Below are 13872 nucleotides of genomic sequence, written 5' to 3'. Positions count from 1 at the left end.
ATGCAGCTAAAAGAGAAGTCATATCTCAGCCACCTGGCTAAAGTCTGTGTCCCCAGCCCTGCACTGGGTCTGCATTCAGCAGATGAGCAGAGCTGGTATTCACTGGTGTCTGCCTCTCCCTTTTCTAGAGTTCAGTTTCCTGTGCCTGGTTTCTATCACTGTCCCAACATGGGACTCTGCTTTGTGGTGACAAGGGCAGTGACCATCGATATTGGATTCTGTGCCTGGAGCCAATACCTGAATGAAACTCCCTTGCAGCACAGGCACATGGTGGCTGGGCCACTGTTTGACATCAAGGCTGAGCAGGGAGCTGTGGCTGCTGTACATCTCCCTCACTTTGTGGCTGTCCAAGGTAACCAAGGGAAGCATAAGAAGCAGGGTGGTGCTAATGGGAGGACTTGACATGTCACAAAGCAGACTGTAGGATGATGGTGATGAGGAAAGGTCTCATGGCTTCTTTAACGAGGCAGAGAAGGTCATGAAGGTGAACACTGAGATGTTTTGTTCTCCCTTCTTGTCTAATGTATCTTCTTTGAAGCACATGTCACCCAGCCTTATGACTTTATTTCTGTTTTACCTAAAGTAGTCCCTAAGTGGAAAGTGATATCCTCAGTAGCAATATTAGCTTGCGATTATTAAGTGTTCTTTACACACCATGTCCCTCGGGGATCCAGCAGGGAACTGAGAATAACTGAGAAATTTGAAGAGATTGTTGCAAAGTGGATAAGTCTAAGGAAACTAATAATGATCATTTGGTACCCAGGGTCTACCAACATTGTGAGCCATTACACTGTTACAGGCAGGGAGAAAACGACATCACCATATTCCATTTGAGAACTGAGCAAAACAAGAAAGGCTTCCTTGGAAAAGATGGGGGGCCTCATAAAGTGTCCGAACCTCAATGATCTCCAAAGATTCCTTCAGAAGATTGTTGCTTTTTATTTCTTCTACTCTCATACAATACATCCCAACTACAACCTCCACTCTCTCTGCTCCTCACAGTTCTCCCACCTGCCATTCACCCTCTACCCCAGATCCACTGCTCCTCTGTTTCCCTTCAGAAAGAACAGGCTTCACAGTGATATCAACCAAACACAGCATAATAAGATGCAATAAAACAAGCACAAACCAGAGAATGACTAAAAAAAGTGTGGCTCATATACACAATGGAGTACTACTCAGCTGTAAAAAAAATGATGACGTCATGAAATTAGCAGGCAAATGGATGAAACTACAAAAATTCATTCTGATTAAGGTAACCCAGATACAGAAAGACAAGCATGGTATGTACTCACTCATGGGTGGTTATTAAGAATAAAATATAGAATAACCAACCTTCAATTCACAGCCCCAGAGAGTCTAGATAGAAAGGACAGCCCAAAGATGGATGCATAGATTTCCCTAGAAAGGGGAAACAGAAAAGATCTCCTGGGTAAACCGGCAACAGGGATTGGAGCAATGGAGGGATGGAAACTAGAGGGAGCAGATTGTGTGGGCTAGGTGTGGGAGTTGTATTAGAGGAATAATGGATGGGAAGAGTAGTCTTGATGGGGGGAATTTCAGGGTTAGGGGAAAACCTGGTGCCATGGAAAACCTCAGGGACCCACAAGAATGACCCTATCTAAGACACCCAAATTATCAGTGGAGAATCTCAAAGCTAGAAGTTCCTGGACAAACATTATGCAGAATCTAAGAGACCATGATTGAAAACCCAGGCTACTATACCCAGAAAACTTTCAATCACATGGATGGAGAAAACAAGATATTCCATAACAAAACCAGATTTGAACAATACTTCTCCACAAATCCAGCCCTACAGAAAGCACTAGAAGGAAAACTCTAACCCAAGGAGATTATAGATACCCAGGAAAGCACAGGCAATAGATAATCCCACACCAGCAAATCTTAAAGATGGGAAACACACACACCACTACCACCACCAAAAAATAACAGGAATCAACAATCACTGGTCATTGATATCCCTTAATAGCAATGGACATCTATAGAACATCCCAACCAAACACAAAAGAATACAAAACAATCCTGTACAATAAAGGAATTTCTGGAGGCATCACCGTCCCTGACTTCAAGCTCTACTATAGAGCTATAGTATTGGCTCAGTATTGGCATAAAAACAGATACATGGATCAATGGAATTGAATCAAAGATCCCGACATAAACGCACACACCTATGAACACTAGATTTTTGACAAAGAAACTAAAATTATACAATGGAAAAAAGAAAGCATCTTCAACAAATGGTACTGGCATAACTGGATTTTGACATATAGATGAATGCAAATAGATCCATATCTATCACCCTGCACTAAACTCATGCCCAGGTGAATCAAACCCTTTAACATAAATCCAGCTCCACTGAACCTGATAGAAGAGAAGGTGATAAGTAGCCTTGAATACATCGGCACAGGAGATTATTTCCTGAACATAATAACATTGGCACAGACACTAAGATTGACAATAAAGGGGAGGGACCTCCTGAAACTGAAAAGCTTCTGTAAGACAAAGGACAGTGTCAATAAGACAAAATGGCAGCCTACAGTGGGGAGGGGGAGAAATCCTCACCAGCCCCACATCTGACAGAGGACTGATCTCTAAAATATATAAAGAACTCAAGAATGTAAGCATCAAAATGCCATGCAATTCAACTAAAAATCGGGTACATATCTCAACAGAGAATCCCCAATAGAAAAATCTCAAATGGCTGAAAGACACTTAAAGAATTGTTCGATATCCTTAGTCATTAGGGAAATACAAATCAAAATGACTCTGAGATACCATTTTACACTGATCAGAGTGGCTAAGGTTAAAATCACTGATGACAGCTTATGCTGGAGAGGATGTGGAGAAAGAGGAACACCTTTCTACTGATGATGAGAGTGCAAACTTGTACAGCCACTTTGGAAATCAGTATGGTGGTTTCTTAAAAAATTTGGAATCAATCTACCTCAAGATCCAGATATACCAATTTTGGGCATATATCCAAAGGATGCTCAGTCATACCACAAAGACACTTACTCAACTATGTTCATGCATTATTCATAATAACTAGAACCTGAAAACAATCCAGATGCTTCTCAAATGAAAAATGTTGCATCTGTAGTTCCTGTTCATTTATCCAGATTTTTCCATTTCCAGAATTCCTTCAGTTTATATTTTCTTTATTGCCTCAATTTCAATTTTCAAGTCTTCATCTGTTGCTGTCACTTATTTGATAGTTTTTTCCCTTGGTTTTCGTGGCTCACTTTAAGGGATTTATTGATTTCTTGTTTGTCTTTTCCTCTATTTTTAAGAGAAGTTCTCATTTCCTCTTTAAGTGCCTCTATCATCTTCATAAAGCTATTTTTAAAGTCATTTTCTTCTGCTTCATCTGCATTGGGATGTTCAGGTCTTGCTGTTTTAGAACCACTAGGTTCTGGTGATATCATACTGCTCTTGATGTTGAATATTTTCTTTTTATTTCTTTATTTTTTTATTTTTCAAGACAGGGTTTCTCTGTGGTTTTGGAGGCTGTCCTGGAACTAGCTCTTGTAGACCAGGCTGGTCTCGAACTCACAGAGATCCACCTGCCTCTGCCTCCTGAATGCTGGGATTAAAGGCGTGCACCACCACCACGCAGCCAGAATGTTTTCTTACACTGCTGTCTACCCATCTGGGTTTGGAATAATTATAAGTACAGGTGTTGATTCTTGTGAAAGCTTTGTTGAATGAGTCTTATGTTCCCTTATGATCTGTTCCCTTTATTGTCTTTGATCTGAGTAGCCAAGGGTTCAGATGATTGTCTGGCTGTTAGGTCAAGTTGGGTTGTCTCAGCTGAGGTTTGTTGTGGTTTGGATCTCTAGGTCCAGTCTATTGTCTGGTTCTTCTGCCTGATGTGGGCATTACTTGTGTCTATGGAGTTTGTTCTTCCGACTGGTGTGGGTTGTGCCTCTGCCTATGGAGTCTGTTCTTCCAACTGGTGTGGGTTTTGCTTGTATCTGTTCTTCCAACTGGTGTGAGTGGCATGAAGGCATGAAAATGAAATGGAGTTTATTGGGGGAAAAGAACTTACACAAGAAACAAGGGACTGTCATGGCAATCCCATTCCAAGGATACAGACCCTGACACCCTGAAGCTCTCCGAGACCCGAAGGGATCTTCCGACCCTGATCCTTATCATTTTAACCGGTCATGTCCGCACCTGTGACCACGCCCAAAAGGCATGGTCAGTGCTACAAATGCAGAGGCGAATCTATCACTACAGTGGCGTTTCTGCCTATAGGATCTGCTGAAGTTGCCGGAGAGGGCTCTTGAAGGGGAGGTTGCTCTTCTTCCAATTGGTGCAGGTGGTGTATGTACCTCTAGAAGCTGCCAATCTTATGGAGAATGGTAGGCTAGGGAGAGGATGATGGCTTCAGTAGGTTTGGCAGAGTGGGTCTTGCAGATTACAGGATCCAATGAGTGGCAGATGTGGTAGAGCAACCTGCCAGGAGGACTCTTACCTGCTGTCTGAATGATAGGACTAAATTTCTTATCTTAACAATGAAATTGCCCCACATCATGATTAATGTTTACCCTAACAAGAAGGGAAGTTGGAGTTGTACAGCATCTTATGGGATTCTGTGAAAATTAGCACAACATGTAGCATGGGCAACTTGAGGATCTGGTGTTGGGGATGATACTGACTTAGAGAAAGTCAAGGTCTCTAGGCCCTGAACTGTCACACAGATGGCATTTTAGTGCTATGTGGTTCCAGATGAAACTATTAGTTAGCATATTGTTGATGACAATCCTAAACTGTACCACTTCATGCAGGAACAATTTCATGGTCTCCCTTCCTGGTGATTATTGATTCCAAAGCAGTCACCCAAGAGAAATAGAAATGCTCTCTGAAAAAAGACATACACTGAAACACTGTCTGTCATAGTTCATGCTGGAAGCAAACTCAGTGCTAAAAGGACAAAGGATGGATTGCAGAGTGGTGCATCAATGAGCAGGGATCAAGTTGGCAAGTGAGATTCATCATCATGATTGTCAACTTACACCCAAGCACATCACTTTAATTAGTAACTTTCTTTCTCACATCTCCAAAGTTTCAGTTTTGTCTCACAATTCAAATTACAATTCAATTTCAAAAGTCCCCTATAGTCCTTAATAATTTCAGCAGTTTAAAAGTCCACAAAGTCTGCCTCTCAAAACAAACTCTAGTCAATCTCTTAACTATGAGCTCCTATAAAAATTTTTTAAAGTTATATACTCACAACATACAATGGTACAGAATAGACATAGCCATGACAAAATGGTCCTCCTATCATGCCCTGAGGTCTATATCCAAGCTGATTCTAGATTTCATAAAGTTCACATTTAAAATTCACTATTCCAGTGATACACCCAGTGTTGTCTGCAGTAGACAAAGGTACCCTTGGGTTTCTTTCATAACAGCAAACTCCATCCTGCAACTAAGAATATAGAGGACACTGCCAATCCCAAGACACTGAAGCTGGTGATGATGGCAGCACCTCAGAGAACGTGCTGATTGTTCAGTTTCTGACAGTGGACGCTGAGGCTGTGTTCTTTATAGCACCATGGATAACACCATCAAGGACCTCCACTCCACTGTGAATGCTTCCCTAGCAGCTAGAGAGGGTCAAAGGTAAACTGCCTCCAATGAGGGGTAGTCTTCATGAGTCACCATGGCAGAATCTCCCCTCCCTGGCATGTTGAAATGATAATGAGGAAACTGTTGATAGTTCTGCTGTGTTGTCACTGGAGGTTAATTAATAAAACTTAAGTTTGGTCATAGTTTTTCTCATACACATCAAAAATGAATACAAACTAAATAGAAATCATGATCAAAGTAACTTTTTTTGATTTTCAAGACAGGGTTTCACAGTAGCTATGTAGCCAGTCTTGAAACTCCCTTTGTAGACAGGCTGGCCTTGAACTCACAGAGATCTGCCTGCCTCTGCCTCCCAAGTGCTGGTATTAAAGGCATGTGCCACCACTGACTGGCCAAAGAAACTTTTTTATTGGGACTCATAGTATCAGAGGGTGAGTCCATGACCATCATGGCAGGGATCACGACAGAAAATGAGCAGGCATAGCAATGGAGCAGTAGCTGAGAACTTACTTATTGTCACAGAGGAAAAAGATAGGACATTGGAAACAGCAAAAGCTTTTGAAACCACCCCAGTGACACACATCCTCCAACAATGCCACACCTCCTACCTCTTCCCAAACAGTTCCATCAACTATACTGGTCATTCACATTCAAACCACTATAGTCATTCTAAATCCTAAGTGCTATTTTTCCAGCAAACCATGGTTCAATGGGAACACTAAATCTACATCTTTGAATCTGTTCTTTCACAGAGGGACAGGTGGACATCTCCTGGTTCCATGTGGCTCACTTTCAAGAACATGGAATGATCCTAGAAATGCCAACTAGGGTGGAGCAGCACTACACAATCTTGGAAAACCCAAGCTTCTCCCCAATGGGAGTTCTAGTGAGAATGATTCCTGCTGTCAGGCACCTCATCCCCATCACTACCATCACACTGATCTACTATCACCTCAATCTCAAGGAGGTCACCCTTCATCTGTACCTGATCCCCAACGACTGCACCATCCGGAAGGTGACACTGAGGACCACAAAAGTGGGGCCAGGGTGGGCAGACAGGAAACCTGAGATGCAGCTAGGGAGCCCCTTAGAGACATTCCCCACATGGAGTGGTAAGCAGTTCTATAAAGAGAACACTGGTGTTTGTACTTCTGCTTTCTTCCTGCCCCCCTTACACCAGAGTCTCCCCCAACTGCCTTTACTGCCCCTTTATCTGTACACAGCCTTCTATGACCCTTTTTTCCACCTATCGGAAGGATGGGAAATCTCCACATCAAACATGTAGCCAAATCCTTTCCTCTACGGCAGGGACAATGTTCCCACAATGAACATGACAGGGACCAATAATTCAATAGTCTGTGTGGCAGAACACAAGGCAGAAGGGTGCCCAGGAGATATCACCTCCACCCCACCCCACACACATGCAGTGATCAACCACCTCACCTTATTCAGATCAGAGAGATGTTGTAGATCAGAAATCTAGCTAAGTCACTGTAAATGTTCCCTAGGCCATTGATGATGAAGAAATGAAGTTTCAGTTTATTCGAATAAACAAGCCACCCCCAGTAGACTCTCTTTACATCGGTTCCCGCTACACGGTGTCTGCATCCAAGAAGCTGGAAATCATTCCAAAGGTGAGCATACAGGTGTTTGCTATTGTTCGGGGTCAGATGCCAGGCTTGGGAAGCCTGTGCGGCAAGTACAGGGCTTTGCAGCAAACTGAGATTGGGGAGAAAACTACTGGGATTTGGGATGAGTAAGAATACATCCTAGTTAGGTGGAAAACAATTTAAGGGACATACAGGAATATAGATGGCCTGGGGGAATTGAGGAATAGGATACAATATGGCAGAGAAAGTGCCAGCCTAATATGGACAGCAAGCCCTGGCTTAAGACGTATGAGCAAGATGTTCAGGATGAGCTCTCACTTGTTACGGTTTGAATCTGAAATGTCTCCTACAGGTGTACATTTTAAAACACCTGATCCCCAGTTAGAGCTAGTATTGGAGGAGTTGAGGAAACAAATATGTGAGATGTGACCATCAAAAGCAGGCCACTAGTGGTGGGCATTGAGTGTTAAAGTCATGCCCTGTTCCCCACCTCAAAATCGAATTCCCAATCCTCTGGGTTGTAACAAGCTGTGCCACAATCTCCTGCCACTAATAATGGAACTCCAGCTTCCATGCATTTCCCACCACAAACTAAACAACATAAACCCTTCCTTAGTTGCTTCCCATCAGGTTTTTGTCAGAGTGATGATAAAAGAAACAGTATGATGGGCTTCTAGCTGGGTCTTTAACCTTCTGAGTGAAGATACGCTTTCAAAGGCTGTGGGTTACCTCAGTGCAAAAGATATCCAGTGTTTGATGTGGTGTGCAAGATCATGAAAGTATGGGGGTGGGGACAAGCCTCTTTCTTAGAATGAGTAATGGCTTCTCACATTGCAGCTCTGTCTCTCTACAGGAACTGGAGCTGTGCTATAGGAGCCCTGGGGAATCCCAGCTCTTCTCTGAGATACACCTTGGCCACATGGGTTCAGGAATCAAGCTGCAAATCAGAGACAAGAAGCACACAAATCTCATATGGGAAGCCTTGCTGAAACCAGGTAAAATTAGATTAGGTTCAGATACCCAAAAGCCAGAAGGAAGTCAACGAGTAGGGGAAAGTGTATTGTCATTCATTCTTGGTGTCCTGAAATAGCCAGATGTGTGGATTTTGCTAGATTCATATGTTGAATTAGTCAGCTATTCCCAGTTGTGAATAAACATGAGAAAAACAACTTAAAAATAGAAAGGTTTGTTTTGATTCATGGTCTTAGAACTAAGTTTCAGTCCATTGTCAGCTGCCTCTATCTCTTTGATCCTGATGAGAAACAATACCATGGACTGGGAGCTTGTGAAAGGAGAGACTGTTCATCTGGTAGCTCTGAAGCAGAGAGGTGGGAGCAGGAGTTAGAGTGAGATGTGAGGGAAGAGAAAACGAGGGGAGGGAAAAGGAAGGCAGGAGAGGAGAGGAGGGGAGAGGAGTGGAGAGGAGAGGAGGGGAGGGGTGGGGAGAGGAGGGGTGGGGAAAGGAGGGGAGGGAAGAGAAAAGGAGGGGAGGGAAAAGGAAGACAGGAGAGGAGAGGAGAGGGGAAGGGAGGAGAGGGGAGGGGAGGAGAGGAGAGGAGGGGAGGGGAGAGGAGGGGAGGGGAGAGAAGAGGAGGAGAGAGAAATGGAGGGGAGGGAAAAGGAAGACAGGAGAGGAGAGAAGGGGAGAGGAAAGGAGAGAAGAGGAGAGGAGAGGAGAGGGGAGGAGGGGAGGGGAGGGAGGAGGGGAGGGGAGGGAAGAGGAGAGGAGGGAAGAGAAAAGGAGGGGAGGGAAGAGAAGAGGAGAGGAGAGGAAAGTTCATGCAAAATTTTCTCTTCAGGACATGCCTCCAATGACCTACTTCTTCCAGTGTACTCTCATACAGTTTCTGTTCTCAGCACTCACACAATTATCAGTGCATTAGTGTATGGTTTCACTCATAAATTCACAGCCCACAGGAACAGTCACCTTTTAATACATATGCAGGACTAATCAATCAACACATGACCATCGTCATGGGATACATAATATCCAAATCATCACATACTATGAACCCCATTTTCTCAGTTCTGTGTCCTGATTTCCTCTTCCACTGCCCTTGAAGTGACAGATCTTGAGATGCACAAAGCATCTGGCTCCAGTTCACATAATAACTCAGCTGTAAAATAAAAGCATTTTGCCACCATGAGATACTCGATCTCAAATCCATACATAACTTTTAAATAAATTTGTTTTCACAATTTAATACATGCATACAATGCATTCTAGGAACTCCACCCTAAACATAACTTCTTATCTCCCTCCTACTCTGGCCATTCCCTCTTCTCTTGTGCAAATCTCTTTCCCACATTTATAAGTTTTGCTTTATGTCTCACATAGTTTACCTGGAGCCATCTGTGTGTCCCTGGGTTTTCACTATCCAGTAAAACCTAGAGAGCTCACCAGCAGGCATACAGATAGGATGTATTCCTCCCTTGTCTCCATAGCATAATATTTGCCAGTGGTTTAGCAGGAAGTGTCACTGTCCCTGTGAGCTGCTTCCCCCTGTCTAGCTGACTGATGGGCAGGCTCTGCTTGTGTGGGTCCAGAGACAGTAGGTGAAGTTACTACAAGTTCATGATGGCCGTGGTCATGTCACACTTAGAAGATAACACTTCACAACCCTTCTCCATGTCTTCTGTTGCTACATTCTTTACACTTCCTCTTCCACAATGTTCCTAGAGCTTCCCGTTGCTGATATAAATATCTACTTATAGAGACATACTCGTCACCTCCACCCTGGCATCTCTAACATTTTGAGTTCTCCAAGGCAATGCAGGCTTCAACTTCATAGCTTCATGCAATGGCCTCCCTACTCAGCCTCCATTCAGGGACACCTCTAACATATGTCTGGCCTCAATGGCTTGATTCTGTAATTCATTTCTTTTTTTTTTACTTTTGGTGTCCATAATTGCTATGATTGTCCATTGATCATTTCTTTTGTTTGTTTTGTTTTGTTTGTTTGTTTTTTCTTTTTTATTATTTATGTTTAAATTTAACTTTAAATTAGAAACAAGGTTGCTTCACAAGTCAGTTCCAGGTCCGTGTCTGATTCCCTCCCCTCCTCCTGTGTCCTCCCCCCACCCCCCAATGTCCCCTCATTTCCCCAGGGAGGGTGAAATAGTCTGTCATTTCATCCTGGGCAGGGTCTAGACCCTCCCCCAAGAGTTCAGGGTGAGAGTGCATCTCACATTGTTGGCTGGTAGTCCAAAGTCAATTTGTATACTTGGGATAAATACTGATCTACTGCCCAAGGCTCAATAGATTACATAGGCCTCCTCACTGACACCCCCATTCAGGGGGTCTTGATCAGTCCCATGCTGGATTCCCAGGCATCAGCCTTGGATTCAAGAGTTAACCCTTGTCAGGTCAGCTGTTTCTGGGGGTTAAACCAGCCCAGTCTTAATCCCTTTGGTCATCAGTCCTCCCTCTCTGTTACTGGCTTTCTTGAGTTCAGCTCAGTGCTTAGCCATGGGAGTCTGCCTCTTCTTCCATCAGCCACTGAATTAAGGTTCTGTTTCCCAGACTCTCTGGCCATGAGATTGTAAGCTGGCACTCCCCAGATCTATGTCTAAAATCCATATATGAGAGAGTACATGCCATGTTTCTCTTTTTGTGACTGTGTTACCTCACTCAAGATGGTTCCTTCAAATGTCATCCATTTGCCTGCAAATCTCAGGATTCCATTGTTTTTTTTTCTGCTGAATAGTACTCCATTGTGTAAATGTACCACATTTTCTCTATCCACTCTTCGGTTGAGGGGCATCTAAGTTGCTTCCAAGTTCTGGCTATTACAAATAAAGCTGCTATGAACATAGTGGAACAGACATCTTTGTTGTATGAATGGGCATCTTTTGGATATATGCCTTAAGAGTGGAGTTGCTGGGTCTTGTGGTAGGTTTATTCCCATTTTTCTGAGGAATCTCCATACTGATTTCCAAAGTGGCTGAACAAGTTGGCACTCCCACCAGCAATGGAGGAGTGTTCCCCTTTTACCATATCCTCTCCAGCATAAATTGTCATTGGTGTTTTTGATTTTAGCCATTCTGACAGGAGTGAGATGGTATCTCAGAGTTGTTTTGATTTGCATTTCCCGGATGGTAAAGGATGTTGAGCACTTTCTCAAGTGCCTCTCCGCCATTTTAGACTCCTCTTTTGTGAATTCTCTATTTAGTTCTGCAGCCCACTTCTTAATTGGATCCTTTGGTGTTTTGGAGACTTGCTTCTTGAGTTCTTTGTAAATTTTGGAGATCAACCTTCTGTCAGATGTGGGATTAGTGAATACTTTTTCCCATTCTGTGGGCTGCCTTTTTGTCTTGCTGACTGTGTCCTTTGCCTTAAAGAAGCTTCTCAGTTTCAGGAGGTCCCATTTATTAATTGTTGATCTCACTGTCTGTGCTACTGGTGCTATGTTCAGGAAGCTGTCTCCTGTACAAATTCGTTCAAGGGTACCACCCATTTTCTCTTCTAAGAGGTTCAGTGTGGCTGGATTTATGTTGAGGTCTTTGATCCATTTGGACTTAAGTTTTGTGCACGGTGATAAACATGGATCGGTCCACATTCTTCTACATGCCAGCCTCCAGTTATGCCAGCACCATTTGTTGAAGATGCTTTCTTTATTCCATTGTATATTTTTAGCTTCTTTGTCAAATATCAGATGTCCATACGTGTGTGGGTTAATATCAGGGTTTTCAATTCGATTCCATGGGTCTACCTATCTATTTTTGTGCCAATACCAAGGTGTTTTCAGGATTATAGCTCTATAATAGAGCTTGAGGTCAGGGATGGTGATGCCTCCGGACGTTGCCTTGTTGAACAGGGTTGTTTTGGCTATCATGGGTCTTTTGTTTTTCCATAAAAATTGATTATTGTTCTTTCAAGGTCTGTAAAGAATTGTTCTGGGATTTTAATGGGGATTGCATTGAATATGTAGATTGCTTTTGGCAGGATTGCCATTTTTACTACATTGATCCTACCTATCCAAGAGCATGGGAGATCTTTCCATTTTCTGAGGGCTTCTTTAATTTATTTCTTTAAAGACTCAAAGTTCTTGCGGTATAGGTCTTTCACTTGTTTGGTTAGTGTTACCCCAAGGTATTTCATGTTGTTTGTGGCAATTGTAAAGGGTGATGTTTCTCTGATTTCTTTCTCAGCCCTTTTATCATCTGTATATAGTAGGGCTACTGATTTTCTTGAGTTGATCTTGTAGCCTGCCACTTTGCTGAAGGTGTTAATCAGCTGTAAGAGTTCCCTGGTAGAGTTCTTTGGGTCATTTATGTAAACTATCATATCATCGGCAAATAGTGAAAGTTTGACCTCTTCGTTCCCAATTTGTATCCCCTTGATCCTCTTTTGTTGTCGTATGGCTCTGGCTAGAACTTCAAGTACAATTTTGAAAAGGTATGGAAAGAGTAGACAGCCTTTACTTGTTCCTGATTTTAGAGGAATTGAGTTGAGTTTCTGTCCATTTAGTTTGATGTTGGCTGTTTGTATAAAGCTTTTATTATGTTTAAGTATGTTCCTGTTATCCCAGATATCTCCAAGACCTTTATCATGAAGGGGTGTTGGGTTTTGCAAAGGCTTTTTCAGCATCTAGTGAGATGATCATGTGATTTTTGCTTTTCAGCTTGTTTGTATGGTGGATTACATTGATGGATTTTCGTATGTTGAACCATCCCTGCATCCCTGGGATGAAACCTACTTGATCGTGGTGAATGATCGTTTTAATGTGTTCTTGGATCTGATTTGCCAGTATTTTATTGAGTATTTTTGCATCGAAGTTCATGAGGGATATTGGTCTGAAGTTCTCTTTCTTAGTTCTATCTTTGTGTGGCTTGGGGATCAAGGTTATTGAAGCCTCATAGAATGAGTTTGGCAAAGACCCTTCTGCTTCTATTGTGTGGAACACTTTGAGAAGAATTGGTATAAGCTGTTCTTTGAATTTCTGGTAGAATTCTGCACTGAGGCCATCTGGACCTGGACTTTTTTTGGTTGGGAGACTTTTGATGACAGCTTCTATTTCCATAGGGGTTATAGGTCTATTTAAGTTGCTTATCTGTTCTTGATTTATTTTTGGCAAATGATAGCTGTCCAGGAAGTCATCCATTTCCTTTAAATTTTCGAATTTTGAGGAGTACAGGTTTTCAAAGTATGACCTGATGATTCTCTGGATTTCCTCAGAGTCCGTTGTTATGTCCCCCTTTTCATTTCTGATTTTGTTAATTTGCGTGTTCACTCTCTGCTGTTTGGTAAGTTTGGACAAAGGTTTGTCTATCTTGTTGATTTTCTCAAAGAACCAACTCTTCATTGCATTGATTCTTTGTATTGTTTTCCTGGTTTCTACTTTATTGATTTCAGCCCTCAATTTGATTATTTCCTGGCGTCTACTCCTCCTGGGGGAGTTTGCTTCTTTGTATTCTAGAGCTTTCAGCCGTGCTGTTAATTCTCTAGTATAACTATTGTCCAGTTTCTTCATCCTTAGCTCTAAAGCCAGAAACACATGGCCAAAGTTGCCAAATTCTTCTGCTTACTGGGGATGGAACATGGCCCACTCATTCAATTATATTTCCACCAGTTTTCTGTGTAATGAAAGGTTCTTTATCCTGGCAGGGTCTCGCTGCCTTTGAGAGCCCCAAATAAGCACACAAG

General features: G+C 42.6%; 1 protein-coding gene across 1 annotated transcript in view; it reads left to right on the top strand.

The window, feature by feature from the left end:
• Nlrp1 (NLR family pyrin domain containing 1) overlaps window positions 1-13872 on the top strand; it is a 122916-nt gene that overhangs the window by 104805 nt on the left and 4239 nt on the right. The window contains 4 exon segments of the mRNA XM_040748048.1: window positions 129-352; window positions 6369-6631; window positions 7125-7250; window positions 8080-8221. Coding sequence (XP_040603982.1) covers window positions 129-352; window positions 6369-6631; window positions 7125-7250; window positions 8080-8221 — 755 coding nt within the window.

The sequence above is a fragment of the Mesocricetus auratus genome, unplaced genomic scaffold, assembly GCF_017639785.1.
Source record: "Mesocricetus auratus isolate SY011 unplaced genomic scaffold, BCM_Maur_2.0 Super-Scaffold_100007, whole genome shotgun sequence".
Taxonomy (NCBI): Eukaryota; Metazoa; Chordata; class Mammalia; order Rodentia; family Cricetidae; genus Mesocricetus; species Mesocricetus auratus.
The sequence above is the reverse complement of the archived record's forward strand: the minus strand, read 5'-3'. Positions and strand labels throughout refer to the sequence as shown.